This window comes from Hirundo rustica, chromosome 3 (genome assembly GCF_015227805.2).
Source record: "Hirundo rustica isolate bHirRus1 chromosome 3, bHirRus1.pri.v3, whole genome shotgun sequence".
Lineage (NCBI taxonomy): Eukaryota > Metazoa > Chordata > Aves > Passeriformes > Hirundinidae > Hirundo > Hirundo rustica.
Window position 1 is genome coordinate 18861452 of NC_053452.1, and position 25652 is coordinate 18887103.

Sequence of the window (25652 nt, forward strand, 5' to 3'; positions counted from 1 at the left end):
GAAGAAGTTCGAGGGTCCTACAAAGGTGCCTTTCTGGGGAACTTGTGCTCTTGTGCTGTCCTGTAGGCACAACCACAAACTAAACTCCGAAACTTGCTGCTGGCAAAAGGATGTTGAACTTTGTAAAAGGGAACAGGAGGTGTGTCACCGAGACACACAAAGCAGTCACACGTAGACAAGAGATTTTCGCAAGGCAGAGGTCCTTCTGAACCAGCTCCCAGCTGAGAGAGCCGAGAGAAGAGACCCCTTTGTTTATTTCTTACTTTTTATAATTTGTGGGTCTAGCAGAAGATTGGCTTTTTGGGGTTTCCACCCCTCAGCCTCAGTGGCCAGACTAATCGTCAGTTACAATTGTTTTCAGGTTAGAAATATGCAAACAAAGGACAGAGAATGAAAAACAAAGGATTTGTTTATGTTACATCTGTGGGAAAAGGTAGAAAACTGCTCTTAATATTGTACAATAACTAAAAAGATCTGACTCTATTTAAGAAAATCAAAAGGCTCAGAAAAACTAAAGTAACAGAGGTGTCAATTTGTACTCCTTTAGAACTAGTCATATATTACCCAGTAGGGATGAGAAGGTTTATTAATAGGCCAGGATCCCGTTATGGTGTACAAGAAGAGGCCAGCTGCACAGTTTAGGTCCTGTCATGGGAGCTCCTTGATAGGGCCAGATTCCTACATCCTCTGGAAGTAAATATCACAAGAGCTTAAATGTCGTGCATCTCTGCTATACGAAGATGCCCCCAAACCATCTACATTCAGACACACTTCCATTTTTACCAAGTTACTCTGCAGCAACCAGTTCCCAGCTGGTTCCTTTTGGCTGGCACAAGCTTAGTCAAAGATATTTAGGCCCCAGAAAGTAAGGTTTGGAGACAGGACTCTGCAGTGCTTGAGGGAGGCATGGCTGCTTTTAGGGCCAAGTCCACCACTGCAATTCTTCCAACACAATTCTTGCCAGGTGTGCTTTGGGCAGGCATGCTCTGAAATGCTTCCCTGGGAGGTCAGACCACCCAGGTGTGTTGGAGACAGGCAGCAGCAACCTCGTCGCTCACTCTCCCGAGCACTAAGGAGTTAATTCATGCTGTAAGAAAGGCGCCTTAGGAGATTTCACGCTGCATTTGGCATCCTCTGGTCTGAGATTCTGAAATTGTTTAGTTCTAAGGCAGGAAGTAAACAATATATTTAAGGAACCCCCCCCCTCATTTCACCAAATCTTCTGCCTAGTTGCTCATCCAACATACACCATCCTCAGCAAAACCTGGAGCAGTTTCTCATTCACTGGCTTTAAAACCGTGGTCAGGATTTTAGGGGAAACTGTTCCAGGTGTTGCACATTGGGAGAGCACCAATTTGTCACTGCTGCAGGCTTTCTCTGGTCTCACAAGTTGGAGGGGCACAAGAGGAACACCAGGGACACCCACCTTGCCACCTTCTCAGAAATAATCTTCTGCACTTCACAGTGTGCCAGGGGCAGCCAGAGCATCAGAAAAATGAGGATTTCGGTTCTGACTTGATATGGCTTTTTATCTTCCTCCTCTGAAAATCCATTCCCCAGACTTGCCACCATTATTTCTACTTCTTCAAGGAAAACAGAAATTATAACAGCCTTAAGGCATACACCGTACCAAGGAAAGCCTCAAAGAAATAGCTACAAAGCAGATCTGAGTGTTCTCAGCCTCATTTTTCTTCCTGCATCCACATTTCCTTGGGAGAGAATGTTCTTAAAGCCTTTCTCCCCCCACACCTTTTGCTCTTACAATTTTGCTTATTTTATACATAAGTACCTAAGGCTGGGAGGAAACTTCCAGGCCAGCAAGTTGATTCCTCCTTGAGGAGGTTTTTGCTCATAGGTGTTCTACAGTCTGAGGCTTCTGGACTTTCTTTTCTATATGCAGAGCATCAGCTTTTCCCTATTTCCACTTTAAACAATCACAATCCTTTCATTTTATCTCCTTCTCTGCAAAGGAAATATTATCTTTCAACTAAGAGCTCTTGCCTTAAACAGCTTTTCTGCAAAGTAGAATTTAACCTGCCTTACACTTCCTCTTCAAACTTCACTCGTATAGGATGAGCAGCACAAAATTTTTTAATGTCTTCTCGTAAAAAAATGCAGGTGCATGGGGGAGAAGCAGGCAATCCAACCATTTGTCTGCCCACTTTGAGCTTGAATGCTCTTTTCTGAATGTGGCAGCCAAGATAAGGCAGAGAATCCTGAGGAAGGCTCAAGCAGCACCTCACGTACTAAGAATGGATTTCCCCTCCTCTTTAGAAAGGCCTGAACTACCATAACAGGTAGAAATATATCATATTTCATGTCACGGGTTGGGACCCATGGTGTGGTCAGCCAGCTCAGGCACTTAAAGGTCATCCCTCCGGGACACTCCTTTACAGAGGTTTCTCAAAGCAGCTCACAGGAGCCATCTGGGTACCTCCCCCCCGTGGGGTACAGGCAGCAGAGAGCGCCTGGCAAGGCCCTTCCTCCTACTTCTACACTTGTGTTCACCATGGCATTGAATCAAAAACCCCAAGTCAATATAAAAAGTTAACTGCTGCTCCAGGATGTTCAGTCTTGCTGCAGATTAAACGCTTTCATTGGCTTCTCAATTTGCTTATTTCCTCTGAAGCAAGAGCTGCGATGCCACTTCCTCCTGCAGAATATGCATCTGCCAAAGGAACTATATCTTGGCACAGATAATCCTCAGGAAACCAGGAAAATGTTAGTACCTTCAGAGCAGTTTTGTTCTGCTAGGCTTTCTGCACACCTCAGAAATAAAACAGAATCACAGAGTTCCTCCTGCTGTTTGCAGTGCGCAAACACCGCGAGTCACCGCGTTTCCCAGGGGCACCGCCTTTGGTGTGACAGAGGCTTCTGCTTACCCAGCCTCCAATCCTCAATAAACAGGTAACTATTCCAGCAAACAGCTCCAGCTGCAAGGCACACAGCCTCCAGGGAGGGCTGGGAAAGCCCAGCTTTCCAGAATAAGGAATGGGTCAAAGAAAGGACTCACCTACTCACAAAGCTCCCAGGAGACTTCAGCTTCCATTAGACTGCTGGGCAAATCTCTGGCAATAGCTCTGAGTTCAAGTTCAGACCTTCAAAAACGGGTTGAGGAGGAATAGGCCCACAAATGTTCCCGCTATCCACTGAATCTTCTCCAAATGATAGGAATGGAAGTCTCACCATCCTTCTATCAACCCAGAGCTTTTGCCCTCTCCTGGACATCTCCTAAGCCCTTGTCTGCCCCAGATGTGGTGGCTTGAGTCTACTTAAAGTAACACAGGTCATTAACTCTGTCCTGCCCAGCCACACTTTTCAACCCACGTACCTCAAATGCCTTCTGCTGGCTGTGTCCTTGATCTCCTGAGGGCACTAACAAGCTTAGGCAAAGCAGCCTGTTTTCACAGCTTCATTACAAAATCAAAGCACAAACTGGACCATTGAAATTACTACCGTGGTCAGCCTCAGAGGCCCCAGGATACCTGTGTGGTTTGGGTGAGTGGAAAATGAGCAAAAGAGAGAAATAACAGAACAAGAATGGATTGCAGAACCAAGACGGGAGTCTGGCATAGCTCTTACTGCTGGCATTTTAGTCCAAGTGAGAGCATGACTTAATGAAGTTATTAACGGACTTTTCTGCCTTGTAATGTGTGTTTTAGGTGATTGCTGGCTCCTAGCTGCCATTGCATCTCTCACTTTGAATCCAGATATTTTGTTCCGTGTTGTTCCCAAGGCTCAGAGTTTCCAGAAGGACTATGCTGGAATCTTTCATTTCCAGGTACCCGTACGATCAGAGGATTGAGAATAAAAAAGGAAAATGCTAGTATTTAACTAGATGCAGCTTTGTTGTGGTGGTTGTTGCTGTTGTTGTTGTTTGGAACACATGAAATAATCAACAGTTACAGTGTGTATGTGAAATGGGGGAGAGAAAAAGGAAATAAGAACAGAGTTAAATAATGTTAAATGGGACCTGCTCACTGATGAGGTTCTGCTGTCTTAGAGATGATGGGGCTCTGGGGATTTTTACAGATTTTGTAAACTGAGCCGAAGCATCAGGCCACAAGAGTCCAAACCAAGCTCTGTTGCTGCCAGCTATTGAGTGAATTCAGGCTGGTGTTGTTTCTTCTCCTTCCTCCCTTTCCATCCCTGCTTTGCCTTTATTTCCTTTGCCTGTGGAGCCAGAGTGTTGGAATTTAGCCAACCTGCTTTGGCTGGAGGTTAAGCTCAGGTGGGAGCAGTGTGGATTCACCCTGCTAAAGGAGCTGTTCTGGTGTGGACAGAAGTTTTAGAACCTATACCTAGCCCTTCCACCAGCTCATCTTTGAGTGTTATGGTGTGAGTTATCATCTCTCCTTTCAGGAATGCAGCAAATCCTGGAGTAAACATTTCTAACTTTGAGGCTAAAATTTAGCACTAGCAGTGTTTCACACATTTCCTCGTATTTTCAGAAAGGATTAGCACTATTGAGTGCTTCCCCTTTAGATGACCTCTCCTTACAGGAGTTTTTGCAAGCATATTGGTTTTTGGTTTTTTTTTTTTTCCTTAAGGGTTGAGCCTTGAGCTAGATCAGAGTATTCTACCTCCATGCTGGCTTTCTGGGCTGTCCACCATGTAAACTCAGTTTACGTGTTCAGACAGTGGTTTTGATGCTATGCACAACAAGATGCTGTTAATATTTCCTATCAGCAAAATTCAGTATAGCATTAAACAGCCTGCTGAGCGATCCACAGAACTGGGAGGAGTTTGTCTCTATTACACAGGAGAGGAATCCAGCATGGGAGTAAGCTACTTATGCAGGGGGAAGTGATGACAGGTGAAGGGGTAGGAGGATGGTAGCATGGAGCTACTATGGGCGCACCAGCCTCCATCATCTTTTCCTTTCTTCTTTCCCCCAGTTCTGGCAGTACGGGGAGTGGGTGGACGTGGTGGTGGATGACAGGCTGCCCACCAAGAACGGGAAGCTGCTCTTCGTGCACTCGGAGGAAGGCAACGAGTTCTGGAGCGCGCTGCTGGAGAAGGCCTACGCCAAGTACGGGGCTGGGTGGGAGCTGTGCCCCTGGCTGTGCCCCTGCTGGTGGCCCAGACCAGGGGTGTCAGTCACAACACACTTCATTCTAAGGCTGCCTCCCTCCAGCCTCCCTCCAGCCTCCCTCCAGCTTCCCTCCCACGCAGCATTTACAGTTCCCTCTAGGTCCATAAAGGGTGTTGCCAACTGCATTTCAAGGGGCTTGAATTTTCTTGCCCCAGGTCACATTGATGGCCAACCAAGTTAAGAGATACTAAATGATAAACCCTTCTTTCTGTGGTTCCTTGTGCTTGCAGGTGGAGAGGGACCCTTGTATAGCTCTTTTAGCTCCATATTTCTCTCCCAGGTTGAATGGCTCTTACGAAGCTCTAGCAGGAGGATCCACTGTGGAGGGCTTTGAGGATTTTACTGGAGGCATCTCTGAGTCTTATGAGCTGCGGAGAGCTCCTTCAAACCTGTACCAAATCATCCAGAAGGCCCTGAGAGCTGGGTCACTGCTTGGCTGCTCCATCGATGTAAGAGGCTGACAAAGCTTTACTCTCCTTACTCCTCTTCTTGGGACTCTGGCCCGTACTGTGACAAAAGCCCAGACCAATGTAAGATATAGGTAGAAAGGTCTGATAGAAGAGCAAACTGAATTAATGTGAGATCTTTACTGATTTCAGTATCAAAAAATTTGGACAAAGTTCTAAATAACCAATGCTCATCATGTCTCCCTACTTACATGACAGGATGTGATAGAGCTGTGAACAACCTCCTGGTCTTCTGGAACTCCATCCTCTGAATATCTTTTCTCATTCAAATTTTGTGTAATTTCAGCTCCAGATACTCAACTGCCAGAGGAAAGCTTGTTGAGACACTTGGTTGTAGCCTGCAGTCTGATTCTGGCTTTGGTTTTCAGTCCTAAAAACTACTGACATCTGTAATACAAATAGTGTCAAATTACAGATGATGTTTGGACATGTCTTGGAAACTTCACACCTTTCACATCCTGTTTCATTTTCTTGTTTGCATTGTGGTGTATAGAATTACCAGAGTTCCAATTTTGGTATACTGGATCTCGACTGAGACAGGCTAGAGCTATGTTCATGTGAACATGTCTTTGCAGGTGACTGGGTCTCTGACCTGAGCTGGGAACTGGACTTAGATTTCATTGTACATTCTTGAATTTTTCTGTGCTCAGACTGCATATTAAGGGGCATGAAACTGCAGCTTTTGCTGTGGATCTCACCTTAATTTAATATACTTTGCATCAAGAATATTGGTATTCATTGTGCACACCACTTTGGATATCTTCCCCCATATTAATTTGCTTATGAAGGCTCAGTTCATACACAATGTGTAATCATAAATGTGCATACTTTCATTGTTCCAGATAACTACTACAGCTGAAATAGAAGCAATCACAAGTCTGAAGCTGGTAAAAGGACATGCTTATTCTATCACTGGAGCAGAGGAGGTAAGCCAGCCTCTCTGGGGCCATCCTGCAAACCAGCTTGGGGCTGCAACACTGCAGTGCCTTCGACTTTCTGATGTGTTTCAGTGACCGACCATAAAAATGTTCCTAACTTTTACACATTCATACAGAAAAAGGAAGTACCTGTTGTACTCAGCCAGGTCAGAAGCTCTGTACAGGTAGTGGTGTGAAGCACACTCTGCAGGGCCAAGCTGTTACCAAAATTCAGGGTACAGAAAGGAGGAGCAGGTGAGGAGGCAGCCATTCCCCACGTGTTTATGTTGTGTGAGGTGGGAGCAAGCAATTTCCCAGTCAGAGATGATGGGAAAAGAGTAAAAGCATCTTCAATGAACTCTGCTGTGAGTCTCATCTTCAGAGTGAGCCCCAGGTATTTCTGCTCCTCTGAAACTGCAATCATTACACAGATGTCCATGCCAGATAACCTCCTTCCAACCTTGCTGTGTTGTGCAATGTTTCCTGCTTTTGAGGATGTAGATATTCTGCTGGTTTGTAGCTGACGATTTTCCTTGCAGGTTGCTATCATTATGTGAAATGGTGAGTGCTGCAGCTAATGACTCACTTGGTGGCACAGGATAATGTAAAATAAGGGTGGAAGGCAACTAGGTGTCTTTTAACTATTGCAAACTGTAATGGACTGCATCACTCAACTAAAAATCATGTTTATCCTATCTGAAAAGCAATTGTCCTCTGATGATTGGAATAATGGAAGTGCTCAGGCTCTGTTTGTTGTGGATCTTTTAGGTATATTACCGAGGACGGCCAGAGAAACTAGTGAGGCTTAGGAATCCCTGGGGTGAAGTAGAATGGACTGGATCTTGGAGTGATAAGTAGGTTTTTATATGCCCCTGCTTTTCTCTCTTTGGTGTATTTTGGAATCTATTAAAAATTAAATTGGGACAATGCAGTTAATCCAATCACAAGGCACACTTAGGAGAGATACTAAATCAGTTGGAATAAAACACTATTAATTTATTACCAAGGTTGGTTATTGATCCATCCTTTCCAGCAGGCATTAATACCTGCCTCAGGCGGAGCTTTCTCATCAGAGACAACAGCCCTTGGTTTAACTCTGAGCAGCCCAATGTAAGCCATATCCACGTCGTTTTGCAAGACAGTTTTTCTCAATTTGATTCTACCAATGGTTCCAGGACCTAAGTAAAACATAAAAACCAGTCCTGCTCCTGGGAGTTAAAGCAAAGATAAACCATTATACCTCTGCTTTGACTCTGAGATTGCTCAGCTCTAAATCACACAAGAATTTGGTACCTCTCTGAGAATCTTGAAAAAGTGGGGATGCTGACTAAGATAAGGACCTAAAAGTTTCAAAATCTCTCAGAAACTGTCTGGGCTTCAACTATCTTGGAATCTTGGGAGCGTGGTAGTGACAATATTTCTTTTATTTTTATGTTTAGAATGGCATAAATTTTACTGTCATTTGGGCCACAATATATTTTTTTATTCAGCACTTTGAGATTTCAGTTTCCTGTCCTGACTGACTGCAGCCTGGATGCTGAGGTATCATATTCAAGGATAGAGATAACCTTACAATTAATTTTAATTTCATCAGAGCTGCTTTGCTCAGCCCCAAGGTAAGGTGCCTCAGGCAGGCATACATGTCATATCCTGGTTTTGTTGCACCTGTTTTACCATGGGACAACCTTGCAGGTTGTAGCAGGTGCAGAACTGCATTGTCACATGGGAGCAGAGCAGAGCAAAATCCACCCTGAGCACATTAATATCAGAATGGCAAGGGAGCAACACTGTTTTCTGCAGTAAATTTTCTGATTTCACCTTGTCACTTTCCTGTTCTTCCATGACACCCAACAATGGAGGTTATATCATTTCCCTAGGGAGGATATCAGGCACCCCAATAGATCCTAAAGTGCAGAAGCTCTGACTGACTTTCAGGCTGTGAATTTTCTAATTCAGCCAGTCTGTTTGTACCTTCTGGCACCTGGCAGGGGAGATTCAATTCAAGGACTATTTGTGGCAAATACTGTAGCAGTCTAATTCCAGCCCAGTACAGTCAGGTTGCAGGGTGTGTTTTCATTTGGAGGGGCACAAGGTCTATTTGTTGAAGAAATATATACTCCTTTATCAGCCGGAGATAGGATCTAACTCAGATCTCCCTGTCGAATAAAATGCAACAGCTGAAGAGTGTGCTTTTGTGCTTTGTCTGCAGTGCTCCTGAGTGGAATTATGTTGATCCCAAACAAAAACAGGCTCTGGATAAGCAAGTAGATGATGGAGAGTTTTGGTGAGAATTGTTCATTTAGCTTACTCTTTTGGATATTTTGTGTGCCTTAAGCAATCCTATCAATTGGATGGAGGAAAAACTGCCAGCACCAAGGGGGTTAATAATGACATGCATGCATTGTTAGTCTCTTATTTATATCCCTTCCTATCCAAATATTACCTTTTATTAGAGCTTGCGTAACTCGGCACTTATCCAAAATATAGAGACCAGATGGTAATAAAATTAATGAGGTGGCAAGAATGAACCTCAGCTGCTCTACATTTTGAGGGGTTTTTTTTTGTTGTTGTTGTTGTGTTTTTTTGTTTTTGTTTTTGTTTTGTTTTGTTTGTTTTTTGTTTTGTTTAAATGCTACACACTAATGAAAAAGTTCAGATTACCAGCTTGGGAAGAGTCTATTTACTCAGACCTAATAGAAAGCCGGTCCTAACCCTGATCTGATTATATATGGATCAGTGCTGAGCTGATGTCACTCTGTCCTAGCCTGGAAAGATAAACGGCCACCGTCCTCCAGTGCAATCAGCTGCATGGGCCATCAGGCACTAGGAAATCAGAGCAGACCTCTGCTTGCAGCATGAAGCAATCAAGGTCTGTCACTCATGCAAACCTACCAGGAATGGTAAAAACAAACATCAATGATGGGACTGAAGCAAAACACCAAGCTGAGGCTGTTTTCCTACAGAGTGATGCTTTCCCAAGGGCCAACTCCTACTCCCTTGAAATGGGATCTCTTGACAGAAATTCTTTCACTAGTTTAAGTGTATTTGTTTATGAAGCATGTTACATGAGGGATTGCCCACAGCTGAGGGTGACAGAAAATGGCTTGACTGAGCCCATAATGTGTAACAGCCATTGACACAGGCTGTCTCCAGAAGGTACAGCTCATTCAGGCAGTGGGCAATTTTGTTTCCCAAAAGCCAGTTCCAAGTTTCAGAATTCAGTTAAATGCAGCTTTGGACAGCTCTGCAGCAGCAATGTTTGCTGCCCCATTGGGAGAGGTGTCCAGCCACAGCCACCTCATCTGTTGCAGGCTGATGGGCTAACCTTGTCTCTTTGTGTGCCAGGATGGCATTTTCAGATTTCCAAAGGCAGTTTAGCCGCCTTGAGATCTGCAATTTGACTCCTGACACACTGACAAGCAACAAGGTCAACAAATGGGACCTGACCCTGTTTAATGGACAGTGGAGACGGGGTTCATCTGCTGGGGGCTGCCAGAACTACCAAGGTAAGGACTCAACCAAATGGGCCTTTGGTGAAATCCCAAACAAAACATTCAAAAACTGCTTGTGAACTGCAGGGACAAGAACAGCTTGGGGGTGCAACAATTTCTGAGGGGTTTAGACAGTAAGCAAAAGCCTGGGAGTTTAAATGAAGATCTAATTCACACTTACTTCCTTGTGGGGGATAATCAGCCCACCAAGCAGTTAATTTGTGGCTATATGTATATATATTATTTTTTCTGTCTGCTTTTCCTGCTTACGTGGCTTTTGCTACTGGCTGGACTAATCCTCTCAAGGTTTGGGTAGGCCAGGAAAGCGTCACAGTTCAGTGGAACTGTTATTTCCAACTCCTTTTCAGGTTAGACCTCTGGAGAGGCTGTCTGGCATTTCGTCCTCTTGCAACATTAGCAGCCTCAGCCAAGGACATTTCCTGGAGATAAATGACTGGCTGGAATTAACAGCATCAGCTCCTCCCTGTTGGTCACTGGTCCCAGGAAATACCCTGGTGCTTCGATTTCCCATGGCTCTAATTGATGCTCAGCATAGCTGTTAAAACATAAACTCATATAACTCAATGGAAAGAACTGGAAAAAATCTAGGCAAAAGTCCTTCCATGGAGACATTATCTGTAGGTCTAGTGACGGCCATCACGGCTGCAGTGACAGCAAAGTCTCCTCCTTTTTGTCTCCTGTTGGGAATTCTTAGCAACATACTGGACCAACCCCCAGTTTAAAATCCGGCTGGATGAACCGGACGATGACCATGCAGGGGGTGCGAACGAGCCATGCTGTACTATTCTGGTGGGCTTGATGCAGAAGAACCGCAGGAGGCAGAAGAGAATGGGAGAAGGTCTGCTTAGCATTGGTTATTCACTCTATCAGGTAAAGTTTGTTCCTGATTTTAAAGACTTTATTACTTGTCCTGTTGAGCTGGAAAAAAATAGCAGCGCGCTACATCTTGGCATTCAGCACTGCGCTTCTATAAGATCTGGATTTTGCAAAATGGTTCAATTACTTCTCTCATTTCTTCCTGACGCCCACAATATGGGAAGACTCAGATAAATTGAGGCTCAGTTTTTTCCCACTTCAACAGGATAGCAGTGTGAATTATTGAGCCAGTAATTTAGTAACAGTCTCATTTTGAATCTTCTTTTACAAAATCTGAATGGGGGCAGGTTTGGGGTGCCTGACAATTCCAGATAAGTGTTTCTGATTACAGCCTATCATTAGTCCTCAGTAGTCACTTTCTTTTTTGTTATTATTTGTCCCTTGTATTTCAAACTTTTTTTGATCCATTGTCTGCCATGTGCTACTGTTCTGGTTCAGTAAATTTGGGTCTTTTTTTTCTCTGTTGCTAAAAATATAATGTAAGGAAAAAACCTACAGTGTAACCTCTGATTCCTGTGGTGTGAGGGAGTGAGAGAGGCAAATGTAAAAATTTCCAACCAGTATCTTCATTACCAATACCATATGTGAAGAAAAGCAATTAAATATTGTATAGAGTCCACTGCATGAAGATCGTTAACCAGCACAGGTGGAGCAGATGGGAATGGCTGACTTTTGCTAATAGATCTTGTGTGGGATGGCTCGAAATTATGGAAGGATTTCCCTAGTGCCCAAGTGCCTGCATGCACACACGGTTCTCACTGAGCACATTTCTGAGCTGCCTTCTCTGTGGTACCAGGCACCCTCACCTATCAGCATCCCAAATTTGTGCACTGTGGATGTTGTCTGCTCCCATCACTGGGTACAACACTGGAGAAGTTCTTGTGCTTTACATCTGTTCCATCCCCTCTGCGTCCTCTGCGGCCTTACCCACAGCACGGTAGACTTGGGGACTCTTAAGTCATTTAAGTGACTTTTAAGATGTTAATTTTTTGGAAAACCTTGGCTGCTAAGTCATCTCAGGTAGGCACCCAGCTCCGATCCCAGCTCCTTGCATCACACACAGTGTGGATTTACTTCATGGCAGCTGCTGCTGCGGCTGGGACTGCAGAGATGATGGCCTAAAGCAGATCTCTCTGTGGAGAAGGTGAAAAGGTGTGTGTTCAAGTCTGTCTACCTGCCTGCTGACAGCAACTGTGTGTCCATCACCTAGCTCCTGCCCTTCCCGTGTGCTGGTTATGGGCAACAACACCTGAGGTCTCAAGGGGCAGCTCAGGCTCCAGAAATGTTGTATGGGTGATATTTTTAAAAGCGCTTCTGGGGCGCGGGAGGACACTCTCTTTGGCTCTCACTGGAACCCATGCTCCCAAGGAAACCCATTGCTTCTGGAAAATTTGCCTTATATTTGGAGGTACAAGTTAACACAGCAACTCAGTTAATTTAGGAAGGGCCAAATATTGAAACTTGCTACTTGTTATAGTTGTCTCACAACAATCTCATCATCCCCAGGCTAACAGCTACTGACAGTAGCTTTATATTTTCATCATATTCAGTAGCAGTAGACTAGTGGACTTTGGGCCTGCTGTAATAAACTCTCTGGCTTTGGTTAGCAAAGTGGGACTAACTTCTTCAATTTCCTGACAGAGCATTTAAAGACTTACTCAAGTATTTCCAGCCAAGAGTATCATTCACAACACCACATCAAGGGAAAAGCAATTCAATACGCTATAGATTTCTCTGGCTGAAGATTCAGTTTTTTCTTTGGAACAGCTCTAGGACAAGACAGAATTTTGTGGGTATCTGATACTATTATAGTGGTTGTAAATGATGTTTTTTTTCAAAAAGTGTCTGAAGGAGGCTTTATCTGAATTTTTTTCCCTACTGGCAGGTGTAGGTATTTAGAAGCACTTTAACATTGTCTCTTTCCCTTCCTTCCAGATTCCTCCAGAGGTATGTAGTCTCTGCTGAAGAGTTCCAGCCTCCGCATGGGCACATCCTCTTGCACTGGAGAATTTAGCTGCCCCGATGATTCTTCCTTACTAATGATATCTCTTCTGGAGAGCTTTGCCCTTGAATCACTGGACCAATATCTTAAGTTCTGAATAATCATTTTCAAGGGACCGGGGCACAAGGATTTATTACAGATGCCTGACTCCCAGTCTTGATCTCATTTATACTTGCTGAAATTTGGCTTCCAGGAATTTTGTACAGCTGAGGTCAGAATTTGTCTGTTTAGTTCAGGTGAAAGAAGGACAGGATCTCTATGCTCTAAAACTGAGCAAATGTTGCTAATATTGTTTAGAAGAAATGCCAAGCTCTGTGGATCTGTTCCTTTTACAGTTCTGACCCGGGGCTCCTGGTAATGAGCAAGCCCTGCTCAAACTTCCCTAATCCCCCCAGATGTCAATACTGAGGGAAAGAGACTTTTCATTGTTGGAGAAAGAGACCCCAGGGGTGTCTGGCAGTAGGAATAGCCCATACTCATTACTGAGGTCCAGCAGCCTATACTGCCAATTTTTCCTTGGCCATTCAGCCCTTTTCCTCTCTCAGTAAATGAATGTGTGGCCATGTAACAATTAACTGTGTTCTTTTAGCAGCCTTGCAAATGCAAGTGGAAAATGCACTTTATATTCTGGGGAAGATATGGATCTGTCTTCTTAACTTCTGCAGCCCCACTTAGCTTAATATTGAGAGAGGGGAAAGGATGGGGCTGTTGAATAAATACCAGATTCAAATGTATCTCAGAACAAAAGAGGAGAAACCTGCATATTTTTCTATAGTTCACAACAGAAAACCTGAACGATTATACAAAGTTTGGTGAGATTTTTTTGTGCTCTGGTCTTAGACAGAAAGAAACCTTATCCCTAAATGATAAGGCTTCCCATCCTGCATCAGCCACACAGCATTTTTTTGTGTGTCACTGAATCATACTTTTTGAAAGACATCTTTGTGGAGCAAAAGTCATGAAAAGGAGTTTTATAGCAGGGATGTTGTTTTTACACTATTACTTCTTATGTCAGTGTTTTACTTTATGAACTGTGCAATGTTTAACTTCCTAAAGAGTATATTGGTACTAAGGAAAATTTAAGTACTGTTTTCTACAAAATCCAAATTAATATCCTTAGCATTACTAATAGAATTTGGGGAAATTACCTAATGTGTCCCCAAAAGTGTCACCCTTGTGACTACTACTTTGTTCTCTTTACTATTCTTTTCTGTCTTTTTAAAGAAATCAGAGACTACAATCCCTATGCAATTAGGACATTTTTTTCATACCATAAATTGCTCAAAAATATTCTGAAAATTAAATTTGTCCACAAGCTGCCTATGAAAAAAAAAATGCTCAATGCATGGAAAATTTACAGTGTAGTAATTTTATTGGATATGACCACACATTATGATACTTTTATTTTATGGTACCAAGTGTAAAAAAGCATGTGAACAGATAATCTTTATAGAGGAAGATTCTTGTCCCTTCTAATCATCTGCCTGTTTCCCATGACAGAACCCTGGTGGTTTTCTTTTGTGCCATCCCTCCCGGATTTATTATTTTATGCAAACAGAAGCTTGAGATGGCTTTGAAGAGCTGAAATTGAAATAGGGTGGCTGTTCTTACCAGGGAACCGCCAAAGGGTTTCTGACAAACACGCGTTCTCCACAGCTGGAAAACAGCACAGATGTGCACGCGGGCCGTGCCTTCTTTGCGAGGCACCAGCCGGCAGCCCGCACCGACCCCTACGTGAACCTGCGCGAGGTCTCCAGCCGCATGACGCTGCCCCGGGGACACTACCTCATTGTGCCCTCCACCTTTGAGCCCTACAAGAATGGGGAGTTCTGCCTGAGAGTTTTTGCTGAGAAACAGGTTAAATCGCAGTGAGTACCTTCCCTGAACCTCCCCCTTCTGCTGGGGAGGCACGCAAAGGAGGAGGTCGCGTGTTGTACCCGCACCCTGGGCTTGATCTTTTGCCTCAACCAGCAAAACAGGCCCATTTCCACACCCATCTTTTCCACAGTCTGCCATAGTGACCACAACAAATCCATGGCAGGTGGTTCTTCAGAATCATCGTCTTCAGGTGGCTCTTCAGAGGTGCCCACCAGGCACTCAGCTGGGAACAAGACCCCCCAGCTCTGTGAGGGAGAAGTTCCCATAATAGAAGAGTGCAGGTTTTGAGACTATGATGATGATGAGACAGTTTTTAAAAGGGTTGCATCAATAGCATCCATTAGATGAAAAACCAGGGATCTGGATGGAAGACAAGAACAGCAAGGCTGCATCTCCCATGGGAAATATCTTCAAAGAGTTGGGGCAGGCAAAGGTGGGATGCAGAGCATGGGAAGCAGGAAACTTGAGGGCTTGTTCTGTGCATTTATTAACACCTTATGGTTAAAAAGCTTGCTTTTTTCCCCCTATTTATTTTAAAGGCAAGACTTTAAAGTAGACTCATAATTTCTGGTTGTTTAATTTTTTTCTTTTTTTCCTTAGGACGATGAATGATGAGGTGTCTGCAAAGCCGTATGAGGTTAGATGCCCTTACTGGGCAGAGTTTTCCTTCATGATGTGGAAGTAAAACAGGGAAAAGATTTTTATTTCTCACTTGAGCTGGGATTACAGAATGTTTTTGTGCTGGGGAGAAATGTTTTTTGCTCATGGGGATTTTTTACATATATCCATGTCTTAGCTTCACATTCATTTTTATGTACCTGGGCCATGTGGCACAGAAACTTCACCCTTGTGGACTGAGCTGGAACACATTCGATTGTCCCTACCTCCAGCATGGGTAGGAGAAGGTGGAGGGGGCACATTTCCGTAGCCTGAAGCCTGGGAGAAGCTGCAAAAGGCCTCCAAGGAGCTGCTGGATTGCTCTGGCCAAGTGCAGCAATATTTTCACTGTGTCTGTTTCCTAAAACTATCTTGGTAACAGAATAAAAACTTTCTCATCAGCCTTAGGAAGTACTTGCTCTCAAATTAAGCCAGCCCCTGGCTGGTTGTGACTTAAGCAGTGCCTCTGTTTTGCCATTACTGCAGAGCATGTTCTCATTTTCTGTTGCTGTAAATAAGCCCTTGTCCAGCATCTTTACAATACCCACAGCTCACTTTCTAGAACCACATTGTTAACCACTCTCTTGGCCATCTCTTTCTGTAGCCTCATGTTGATAACAAAGATATAGATGATGAGTTCAAGACTCTATTCCAAAAGCTCTCTGGAGAGGTGAGTGGATTAAAGCGAACAAAAAAAGACTAAGACCTTTCTGTTATGATTATACAAATATTTGACTTGCCAATTCCTTTTACTGTCTGTTCAAAAACCCAAGTGTTTCTCCCCTATTATTAACTCACAGCTTCAGTTCAGTTTATTTTACAATAGAGAAGATTTTCTACATTGTTCCTCTTATTGGTGCAAAATGTGATTTTCTTTCCCCTTGATAATGCAAGGCAGGGAATAACTTTGAAAATAGGGGCGATAGGAGTGAGAACTGTGAAAATATTATCCCAGGGTGAAATAAATTACCTGTGGAGTTATCATATAATTCTGACAATTGCTTGGCTGGCCAATTCCTTCCTTTTTGTTTAGCCCCAGGAACTGGAAAACTGTTGGCTGGGCTTTTTCTCTACTTAATGTACTTGAAAAACAGTATCTACAAAGCCCCACTGTGTTAGCCTGTGGCTGTCATGTCAGACTTCCTCTTAATGAACAGGTGGCCACTGCTACTGGAGAGGGAAAGCATCTTTGTAGGAAGACCTTTCTGAATTTTGAGAGTGCAATTTTAAAATTGTTTTGTTGTAGTTTCCACAAGCCCTGAAAATCTCAGATGTTCTCCTGAACCTTTTTATTCAGTCAAACCTTTTAAACAGTTGCCATTTCCTTGGTCATGTCACCGTAACACCTAACAAACCACTTATTTCCTGGCTGAATGTCTAGGAAATACAATTTAGGATCTTCCTCCTGTGATATCTGAGGGTAAATGTGAAGGGTTAGAAAAAAATTAAGGGTGTACATGCCTTAGATTTGGAAAGAAAATAGTCTCTGGATGTCTGATAGCAAATCAATAGAGATTGTTTCAAATAATTTTTGTGTTAACACCTACACTATGTTTTATTTTCTGTCCAGGACTGTGAAGTGACTGCAACTGAACTTCAAAGGATCCTAAACCGGGTTCTGGCGAAGAGTAGGTGACATTATCTACTTCCCATCGGATGGAGCTGAGAATGGGGTCTGTGCTAGCAAAACCCAGCTCTGTCAGCTAGGGATGATGAAAAACCGAGTTTGTGTCTGATCCCAGCTGATTTTCTCCTGGCTTGTTGAACCTCTAAATATAGGGTGGGGTGGAAAAACTGCCTGCTGCTTCCCTTCCAAGCGCTGCCAGCAAATGTTCTGCAGGGGCACAACATTCCCTGTACTTTTCTGGGAGGACCACCATGGGCACTGTTATTATGCTGCTGCATGACTTCTGTGGACAGAGAGGCTTATCACCACCAAAACCAATAACATCCCCTCCCACGGTGAAGGGGAAAAAAAAAAAAAGCGCCATATTAATCAACTGAAAGGACATAGTGGAAGGAATGACAGAGCAATTACTCTGCTACCAGGATTTTAAGGTTGTTGGTATCTCCAGCATTGTCTGCAGAAAAATATTCGTCTTAAACTATTTCTGACTTGGACTTTTATATTTCCTTTTTGTTCAGGAAAGGATGTGAAAAGTGATGGATTCAACATTAACACTTGCAGGGAGATGATCAGCCTTTTAGATGTATCCTTTGAATGTAATTTCATCACCTTTGAAGTTTCTGGATCTCTTTTGCAAAACTTCCTGACAAGCTGGGCTAAGTTTACACTTCAGTTGTTCGGGCACATGGCTGGGGGCAAAGAATTCAGCCAAGCATCTCTATCAGCTCATGGTGGCAGAAACCTGAACCATTTAATCATCAGCTGTTTCTCTCACCGCATGTCTCATTGCTTAAACGTTTTCCTAAATATAGTGGGGAGAAGAAGCAGGGCCTTTCTGCCTGGCTGCAGCCGTGCAGTTCCAGGTGCACACACAGCATGCTTGGCAGGATGCAGGTTCTGAGCACATCCCCAGCTGCTGTCTCGGAGTCAGGTCCTGCGTACAGAGCCCTGAACTCAGAGCAGAAGGGACAAGCTCCCAGGAGGAAGCTGCAAGTACAGGCAGTGCCTACCTCCCTTCTGCAAAACTGGGAGGAAACTTGGGACCTTGTAAGGTTTGGGTACCCAAGGGAAAAGAAGAGGTCAACAGCTCTACCCAGTGCTCCCTTGCACTGGGAGGGTGAAGAGCCATGGATCTCGCTGGTGCTGGTGTCAGGGCACGGCTGTATTGAGGCCAGCAGGGATTCACTGTGGATCTTGTGGATAACTGGCTGTTAGGAGAAGTGGTGCCATGGCCCTACACTCCACAGGCCCCCAAGCTTAATGGGGTAATTCAGAAAGTACAATGTTGTGGTGTCCAAATCCCTGTTTCTGCATAATTTTCCATTGGAAGGGATGTTCAAGGCCCTGAAGGACATGGTAGAATACTCTGTAGACTGCTACTGACTCTCTTCACTTGCAGCTCCTGCCTCTGGTTCCTAACAATTGTCTGCTGCAAGAGCAGGCCCTTTTCCCCCTAAGGACTCTAATCTACTGTTAAATGTAGAAAATGTGAGTGCTTTTAATCATGCTTATATATTTAGCAATCCCATATATCATTCCTTGAGAGTGAAGATAGCCTAGAAATTCTTGGCATACCTTTAGCTCAGCAAATGTGGAGCTTGTGGGCATGTCTGTGGGAGATGGAGATGCATTACAAATGAGAGCTAAACTGGCATTAAGATGACACTGTGATGGGTGAACTGTTTTTATCAGAACTGATTGCTCTCCAGTTTTGTTAAGGATAAAGGAATCCTGATTTTTGAATCATGCCTTAACATGGCCCAGACTGATGGGACCGGCACCTTGGGACTTGTAGAATTCAAGACACTTTGGATGAAGATTCAAAAGTATTTGGTAACAACATTTCTGACTCTATCCCTTTCCCTCCCCTCTCAGCACTGAAGTACAGATCCAGAACTGAGATAGAGTTAAACCCTCACAGGCAGACATAGTTGGAAGCCTTCCTTCTCAGGGCTCGAGTTTGTTCCAGGGGTCTGAAACTCAACAGGGCACAAGCAAATCCTCTTTCACCTTGGCCCCATCATTCTCCACAATTTGCAATACCTTACAGAAAGACAGATTAACTCTCTGATTATTGGCAAAGACAGCTCTCCCTGCTGCCTGCTCTATTAAAGCTCGTATGAACATAACTTGGCTGTTGCAATATGTTGCATTGCTGGCTGAGCATAAGCAAACAGAAGAAACATATTTTTAGGACCTACAAAAAACTGCCTGTGTATTTTTGAAATCTTATAGAGCTGCTGAATTGTTTTTCTGGTAGAGGACTTAATATCCCAAGAGGTTCACCCAGAATGAAGAGGTCTAAAGGCAGGTCACATTTGGACTTTCTTGGTGTGACCACCTCCCTGTCAGGAAAGCCTGCTGCCACCATACTTGATGTTGTTCATCGCAGAGCATCTGCCCTGGAGTTCCATGAAGAAATGTTGGGTTCATGAAAAACCAGCTCTGCCCTAAGTCTTGTCAGAAAAGCAAGCCCTGAGACCCAAATCCAGTATTAACTGTAGGTCTGGGTGGTTTCTAATTCTGGCTAATAAACCTGCTGGCAGTAGGAGGCATCTGTCAGCTTGTCTGAAATATTAAACAAGATGGCCTAGGTCTGTTGCAGTGTTTGCCAAATGATAGGATATTTTCCTCACTGGCCTGTCTGCCACCATGTAATGGGAAGGCAGGCAAGCTGCCAGCCCATGGGAACGTGTTCCCCACTCTGCCTAGCTTGCCACTAGATGCTTGAAATGTTTCCCTTGCTCATTAATGTTTCAAAGATTAGGAGCTTATGGTGGTACAAGACCCTGTCCCAGCCATCAGTGGGCACAGCAGTGACAATGGGAACATGGCAGAGGCAGGAATGATTGTCCTGGTGCTGATTAGCTACACGAGCAGGGAGGATGGCAGGGCATCAGGGATGCAGGGTGGGCTAGCAAAAAAAGGTTAAAGACTAGAGGGGCCCTCTGAGCAGTTCACTGTGGCTTGTAGCCCCTGATGAGACCTGAGTTACCACATCTTCACGGCTGCTGTGAGCCAGCTGTGCAAGCCCAGCCTGCCTCCCTTGCCCACACCACGGCACCTGCAGGGGCACATGCTGGAGTGCCCCCTCCCATTCCCTCCTTCCCCTTTGCCACAGGCAATCTATAAGAAAGTGGACAGTGACTACTCTGGTACCATCGACTCCCATGAGATGCAAAATGCCCTCAGAGAAGCAGGTGAGTGTGCTGCTCAGGGACACCACTGGATCACCAAATATTGGGAGAACAGCAGAGCGTTTTAGTGGCTTTTCTTCTCTCCTGTCACCTAGATCACAGCATTGCCAGTGACATTCTCCCTTCCTGACAGTCACATGCTGCAGTCCTTTTGCTGTTTTGTACATCAAACCCCCTCCTCTGTTCTGCATTACGAACCACTGGTACTTTTGTCCATGCTGTGACCATTGCTTGTCCATCTGATTATTACTTGCTCTATTTTTTGCCTCATTATTTCTATTGTAATCTAATAGTCCTCTTTCAGAGCTATGCCCAAAATCTCTTTTTCCTTCATTTCCTCCCACCACCTTTCTCTCCTCTAGAGTAGGCATGCCCCAATGATGTCCTCTCTGATATGTTCCCTTGTGGAGCACAGCTTGCCAGCTAAGGGGCATCTAGAGGAGCACTGTTTTTTGATTCTTCTTGTGCTCAGTGGATTTTATGTGAATGATCCAGAGACAGAAATAGCATGAATATGGGCCTGAATAGAGCCCAATGTGTTATGTGAGCAATTGGCTCTGCTGCAATCACTGCTATTCAGCTGCAGTCCCAAGACTCGCTAATTAGGGGTTTATCTGGGGAACATAGGACTGGTTATACTGTGAAACAATGTGAAACAATGTGAAACATGCAGTCTGACAAAATGCTGTGGGAGAACTCTATGCCTTTCTTCACCCAGCACAATGGGCTTTGGAAAGGACCCACAGAGGTGGGTGTGGGAATCCAACAGACCTCCTGGGAGGAGCAGTCCTGCCCTTCAACCTGCAGCTGCAGCAGTCCACGGAAAAGTCACATCCAAGACAGCAACTTAACCTGCTGTGTCAGTGACTCCTGTGCTCTCCTGGCCCTCAGGTTTCAGGCTCAACGACGAGGTGCAGCACAGCATCGTGGCCCGCTACGCCTGCAGCACCAAGCTGACCATCGACTTTGACGGCTTTGTGGCCTGCATGATCCGCCTGGAGACCCTGTTCAGTGAGTGCCCACGGGCAATGCCTGAAAGCTTCGGGGTTGCCTTAGGTGTTTGGTGTCTTTTGGCTGTGAACGTAGCAAATTGTATGGGAATGTCGGGGTGCCAGCAAAATTGTGTCAGAGAAAGCAGCAGAGAAACAGCAAAAGCTTTTCTGTCTGAATGACCGTGGGGAGCAGGGGACGTGTTTCCATAACACACCATTCTCTTGTGCTTTACAGTCAGCAGCAACTTGTGGTCACTGCTCTGGCCCCCACGTTGTCCCAGCTCTGACAAATGGGACCATTTACCACTTGCAGTCCTTACTCAGACCTGATTTACAGGTTTGTCCCCGGATCATGCCAGATGCCACCACATCAGATTTTATAGTTGTCCCGCTGCCAACTCCCATTTTGCTGCTATAGATCTATTCCACCCCATGAAGCAGCCTAGAAATTATTTGTAAGAAGAAAGAACAGCTGTAATATTATCTTACAGAACCAGTCTAAATTTTTAGTAGATCATGGCAAAAAGCCAGACCTTTACATTTTGTCAGACAGTGATTCTCTACATGTCAAACTCTGTGGTTTACATCCACTTTTTTCCCCACTCTTCTACATTTCAGAAGTGTTCCATCTCCTGGACAAAGACAAGAATGGAGTCATCCAGATCTCTCTGCCTGAGGTAGGGCTGTAAGATTGAAATACCACCTGATCCAACTGTAGCAGTAGACCACTCTAAAATACACTTATTTAAAATCACTATTGTAAGTGATTTAATCACTATTATAAGAGAAACATGGTAGTGATTCAAAAGGAAAACTTGTTTGTATGAAAATGTCCTTCATCCCACAAGCCCTGTCTGAATTAGTAGAACGAACTTTTACCTTATATGAGCAAAAGAGTAAAGATACCTTCAAAACTCCCAAGGCTGATAGAGAAGGTGCTTACACAGTGCATTTCACTATCTCTTTTTAGAGGGCAGTGGTCAATTCATTAGAAAACACACAGCAGGGAGCTCTTCTTTTCTGGCAGAGAATGTACTGATCAACCTGCCAGAATTAGAAGAAACCTTTTAAGATTCCAGGTCTCTTTTTTTCCCCACATTGTTTTTAATGCAAATTTTTCCTGTTGAAGCTGTTGTAAAAGCAATCAGCTTGAGCCTTCCCTTTGCAGAATACAAATATATCTCAGGAAACAGCTGGAAGGAGCCCCAAGAGGTCCATCCAATTAGTCCTCTCAGCTGAAGACTGGCTCGAGGGGAGGAGGATGCTTGGAAGCTCTGTGACCCTCAGTCACAGTTAGTTAAATCTAACTGAAATTGTACATCGCACCCTAGAGTTTTTCAAGGTTGAAAGTCAAAGCTTTCTCCAGCTTGCCCAGTGGAACTCATCTTCCTTTGGAAGAGACCCCACTTGCAATGTTTGAGGCTGATCCTGGCAGTAGATTTCCCTGAAGTTCAAGAGCAGATGGATCCTACACACATAAAAGATTAAAATGCAACCCCAGCTGTTCCCAGCTTGTTCTCCCAGAGGCATGGAAGAGTGCCCCAATGGTATCCTGTAGACCTTCCTGATGCACTGACTCCTTGTCTGTTTCTCCCTCAGTGGCTGTGCTGCACACTGATTTGAACCACGGTCAATCAATTCAGCAGAGACCTCTGAGGCTCTTCTGAGCACAAAACCCACTTGTTTGGCATCTCCTTGTTGTGAAAAACAGAAGCAGAAACCTGTTCTTATTCCTGGCAAGTTACTTTAGGCCAATAAAAATGATCTACTGTCAGTTATAAAATAAATGCATTCTTAAACAAACAAACAAACAAACCCAGGACTGACCTCCTTTCCTTTTCCTGCCCAAAGAGTATTGCTCTGTGCCGTGCTGAAATCTCATCAATTTTGACTTAGCGCGGATGGACCCAGGTGGCTGTGGTTTGACTTCTGACTGCGCAGAAAAGTTCAGCAGTGTTCAAAATCCTGGAAGGGATCTCCGTTGCTGCAAAATCCAGCATATGTTTTGCTCCATGCTCAAGAGTATGGGCAAAATTTATGTTGCTGCCCTGGCAACCTCCCTTCGCAGACAATTGTCTGCTTTGGCTGTGCCAAGTGTCTGCAGAAGCTGGGGGTGAGGATCTTGGAGGCAGATGCTGAGCTGCTGGGAGCACAGAGGATTTGGGCACAGACACAGCCCCAAGGATTAACTGGGAATCAGGAAAATGTGATGGCACTCCTCCACAAGTCTCGACTCAGTCCTCCAGGAGGAGGAGAGAGGATGGAAGGTCAGATGCAATATTCTGCAGTTATTTCAGCTGAGATCTTCTCCTGTGAATGCTGGTCCATATGCATGCCCAAAGATGGGATTTTGAGCTTTAGTTTAATGAGTGACTGGAGCTCAGAAGCTCATGAAGGCAAGAAACAAAAAATGTGCATGTAGGGGTTTTAGGAGCCTGAGAACACGGGGATGTGCTAATGTGGATTGTGACTTCAAGAAGAATCTGAAGCTAGCTGGCATCAACTGTCTTAAACTTTGCACTGGCTCACAGTGCTATGCCTTCCTAAGACCTTGTAAAACATTTGTCCTCTTGAAAAAAGCTCCTCTCTACACTAAATTTCATAGTATTTTAAAGAGCAATATCATAGCAATGCAGGCAAGATAATCCAGCACCCTGTATTACCAATCAGAAAATACCTCTGGAACTTGCAGTAAGGATCTGACAAGACCATGCATGTCATGATCGGTGACATGTCTGACACTTCTCCCCAGGAGCAGGAGTGCAGGCTGACATCTGTGTCCTCAAGGCAGATGTGGAGCCAAGGCTGTCCCCCTCTTTTCTTCAGTGCTGTGTTTGAGAGAGGCCTTTCTCCACACCTGCTGGTTCCTAAGCTCTTTCTTTGAGCAGGAAGAAAGCTGTGGTTTGGTTGCCATCTCTGAACACAGAATGCCTTGTGACAAGCCCCACACATCACATCTCCCAGCATTTCTTCTTGCTGCTGGCACAGCTCTCTGACTAAAAGGGATGCACGACCTGTGTCAGTGCACGACTCTGCCTTTCTAATTGATGTCCTCTACCAGTAGAAGAGAAATAAATATTTCCTTTGGGTTGCAGGATAAAAGCAGCCAGAGTAGGAACCACAGGATTTCCCCTGCTGTCCTTTTGCATATCTCACTGGCCATGACCTGTGTGCAGCTGTCAAAGGTTGCCCCCAGTTTCTCCTGGCATGTATCTGCTGACCAACAACAGACATCTGTGTACCTCTGCTTGCCTGGAAGACAAAGCTACCTGGGGCAAGCTGGGAGCTCCAAAACCACCAGAAAATTCTGGTGACTGCTCTGCCTGTTCAGTAGGATGAATGCATCCTTCCCTGCCCTACATCCTGCATATGCAACACGTCTCCTTGCTAACCATGCAGCAGGGTGAGCTGGCTGCTTGCAGCTCCAGATTTGCTTTCTGCTCACACGTGCTATTCATGAGCTCATTCCAATTATGGCCAGAGAGGCCTCTCTCCACAGGCCTGGGAAAACTCAAACATATGCAGAAATCCATTGCATGCTCCCACTTCTTCTCCTTTTACAGCAAGCCTGATGCCCCCATCACAATAACTCTCACAGTTATCTCAATGGCTCTCACCCTCCTGTACAGGATGGGCAGAGTGCTGCACTTCATCTTCCTTTATCTTAGGAATGCAGGCAGCTCCGGAGGAGCCACCTCTTCTTTCATTTGTTCTTTGAGCACAGCACTTGGCTAACAGGTCTTAGAGAACAACTGCTCAAAAATAAGCCTTTTTGTGGGATTGAATGTGCTTCTCCTTTTTACTTGGTGCGTCTGCAAAAAGATGATTAATGTCCACCTGATTTTCCTTCCCTCTGCTGTGAGCTGGGCAAATGTCTGTGCTCATCAGTTCTCCCAGTTAGTCCTGATGGGGCTAAAATAGCTTTTGACTAAAAAGCCTGCAGCAGCTCCTGTGGAAGCAGTGGGGCATGGTGAGCTGAGCCAGGGCTTGGGCATCTGGACTCTGCACTCTTACACTCTGCATGTTGGCTGTGCTTAATTTTTGGAGCTGTGAAGGGCTGCAGCTCTCCTTAGAATTGAGTAGCTCAGTCATGGGGAATTATGATACAGGCAAGTCACAAAGGTTCATGAATTTGTGATCACGTCACAATGAAAACTGTGCTGTGTGGCATTCTCAGCTTTTTATAGGCATGGCAGGGCTAAAGAGACTCCCACAGAAACTCTGCCACAGCTCTTAAGATCTTTCCTTTCTCTCTCCACTGGCCCATAGAAATGTTTTCTTCTGCACTGCAGGCTGGTGAACTGGAAGCTTGAACTCTGTACATTGGTCTGGTAAAATGAGATTCACATTAGACCACACTCAGAGTTCCAAATGCCTGTGCACTAATTGCTTTGTGGTTGCCTACAGAGGACCTTTCCGTGGGTATAAATCC

General features: G+C 44.6%; 1 protein-coding gene across 1 annotated transcript in view; it reads left to right on the forward strand.

The window, feature by feature from the left end:
• LOC120750696 (calpain-8-like) overlaps positions 1-23018 on the forward strand; it is a 30134-nt gene extending 7116 nt beyond the window's left edge. The window contains exons 3-21 of the mRNA XM_040059637.1: positions 3663-3781; positions 4899-5032; positions 5376-5544; positions 6405-6488; positions 7248-7333; positions 8689-8763; positions 9825-9985; positions 10686-10861; positions 12803-12814; positions 14526-14737; positions 15348-15384; positions 16009-16074; positions 16975-17032; positions 17550-17614; positions 18796-18864; positions 20153-20231; positions 21120-21239; positions 21839-21897; positions 22820-23018. Of these exons, the coding sequence (XP_039915571.1) occupies positions 3663-3781; positions 4899-5032; positions 5376-5544; positions 6405-6488; positions 7248-7333; positions 8689-8763; positions 9825-9985; positions 10686-10861; positions 12803-12814; positions 14526-14737; positions 15348-15384; positions 16009-16074; positions 16975-17032; positions 17550-17614; positions 18796-18864; positions 20153-20231; positions 21120-21239; positions 21839-21897; positions 22820-22843 (1805 nt within the window). The 3' untranslated portion in view covers positions 22844-23018. The remainder of the gene's footprint in view (positions 1-3662; positions 3782-4898; positions 5033-5375; positions 5545-6404; positions 6489-7247; positions 7334-8688; positions 8764-9824; positions 9986-10685; positions 10862-12802; positions 12815-14525; positions 14738-15347; positions 15385-16008; positions 16075-16974; positions 17033-17549; positions 17615-18795; positions 18865-20152; positions 20232-21119; positions 21240-21838; positions 21898-22819) is intronic.
• The last annotated feature ends 2634 nt before the right edge of the window (positions 23019-25652 follow it).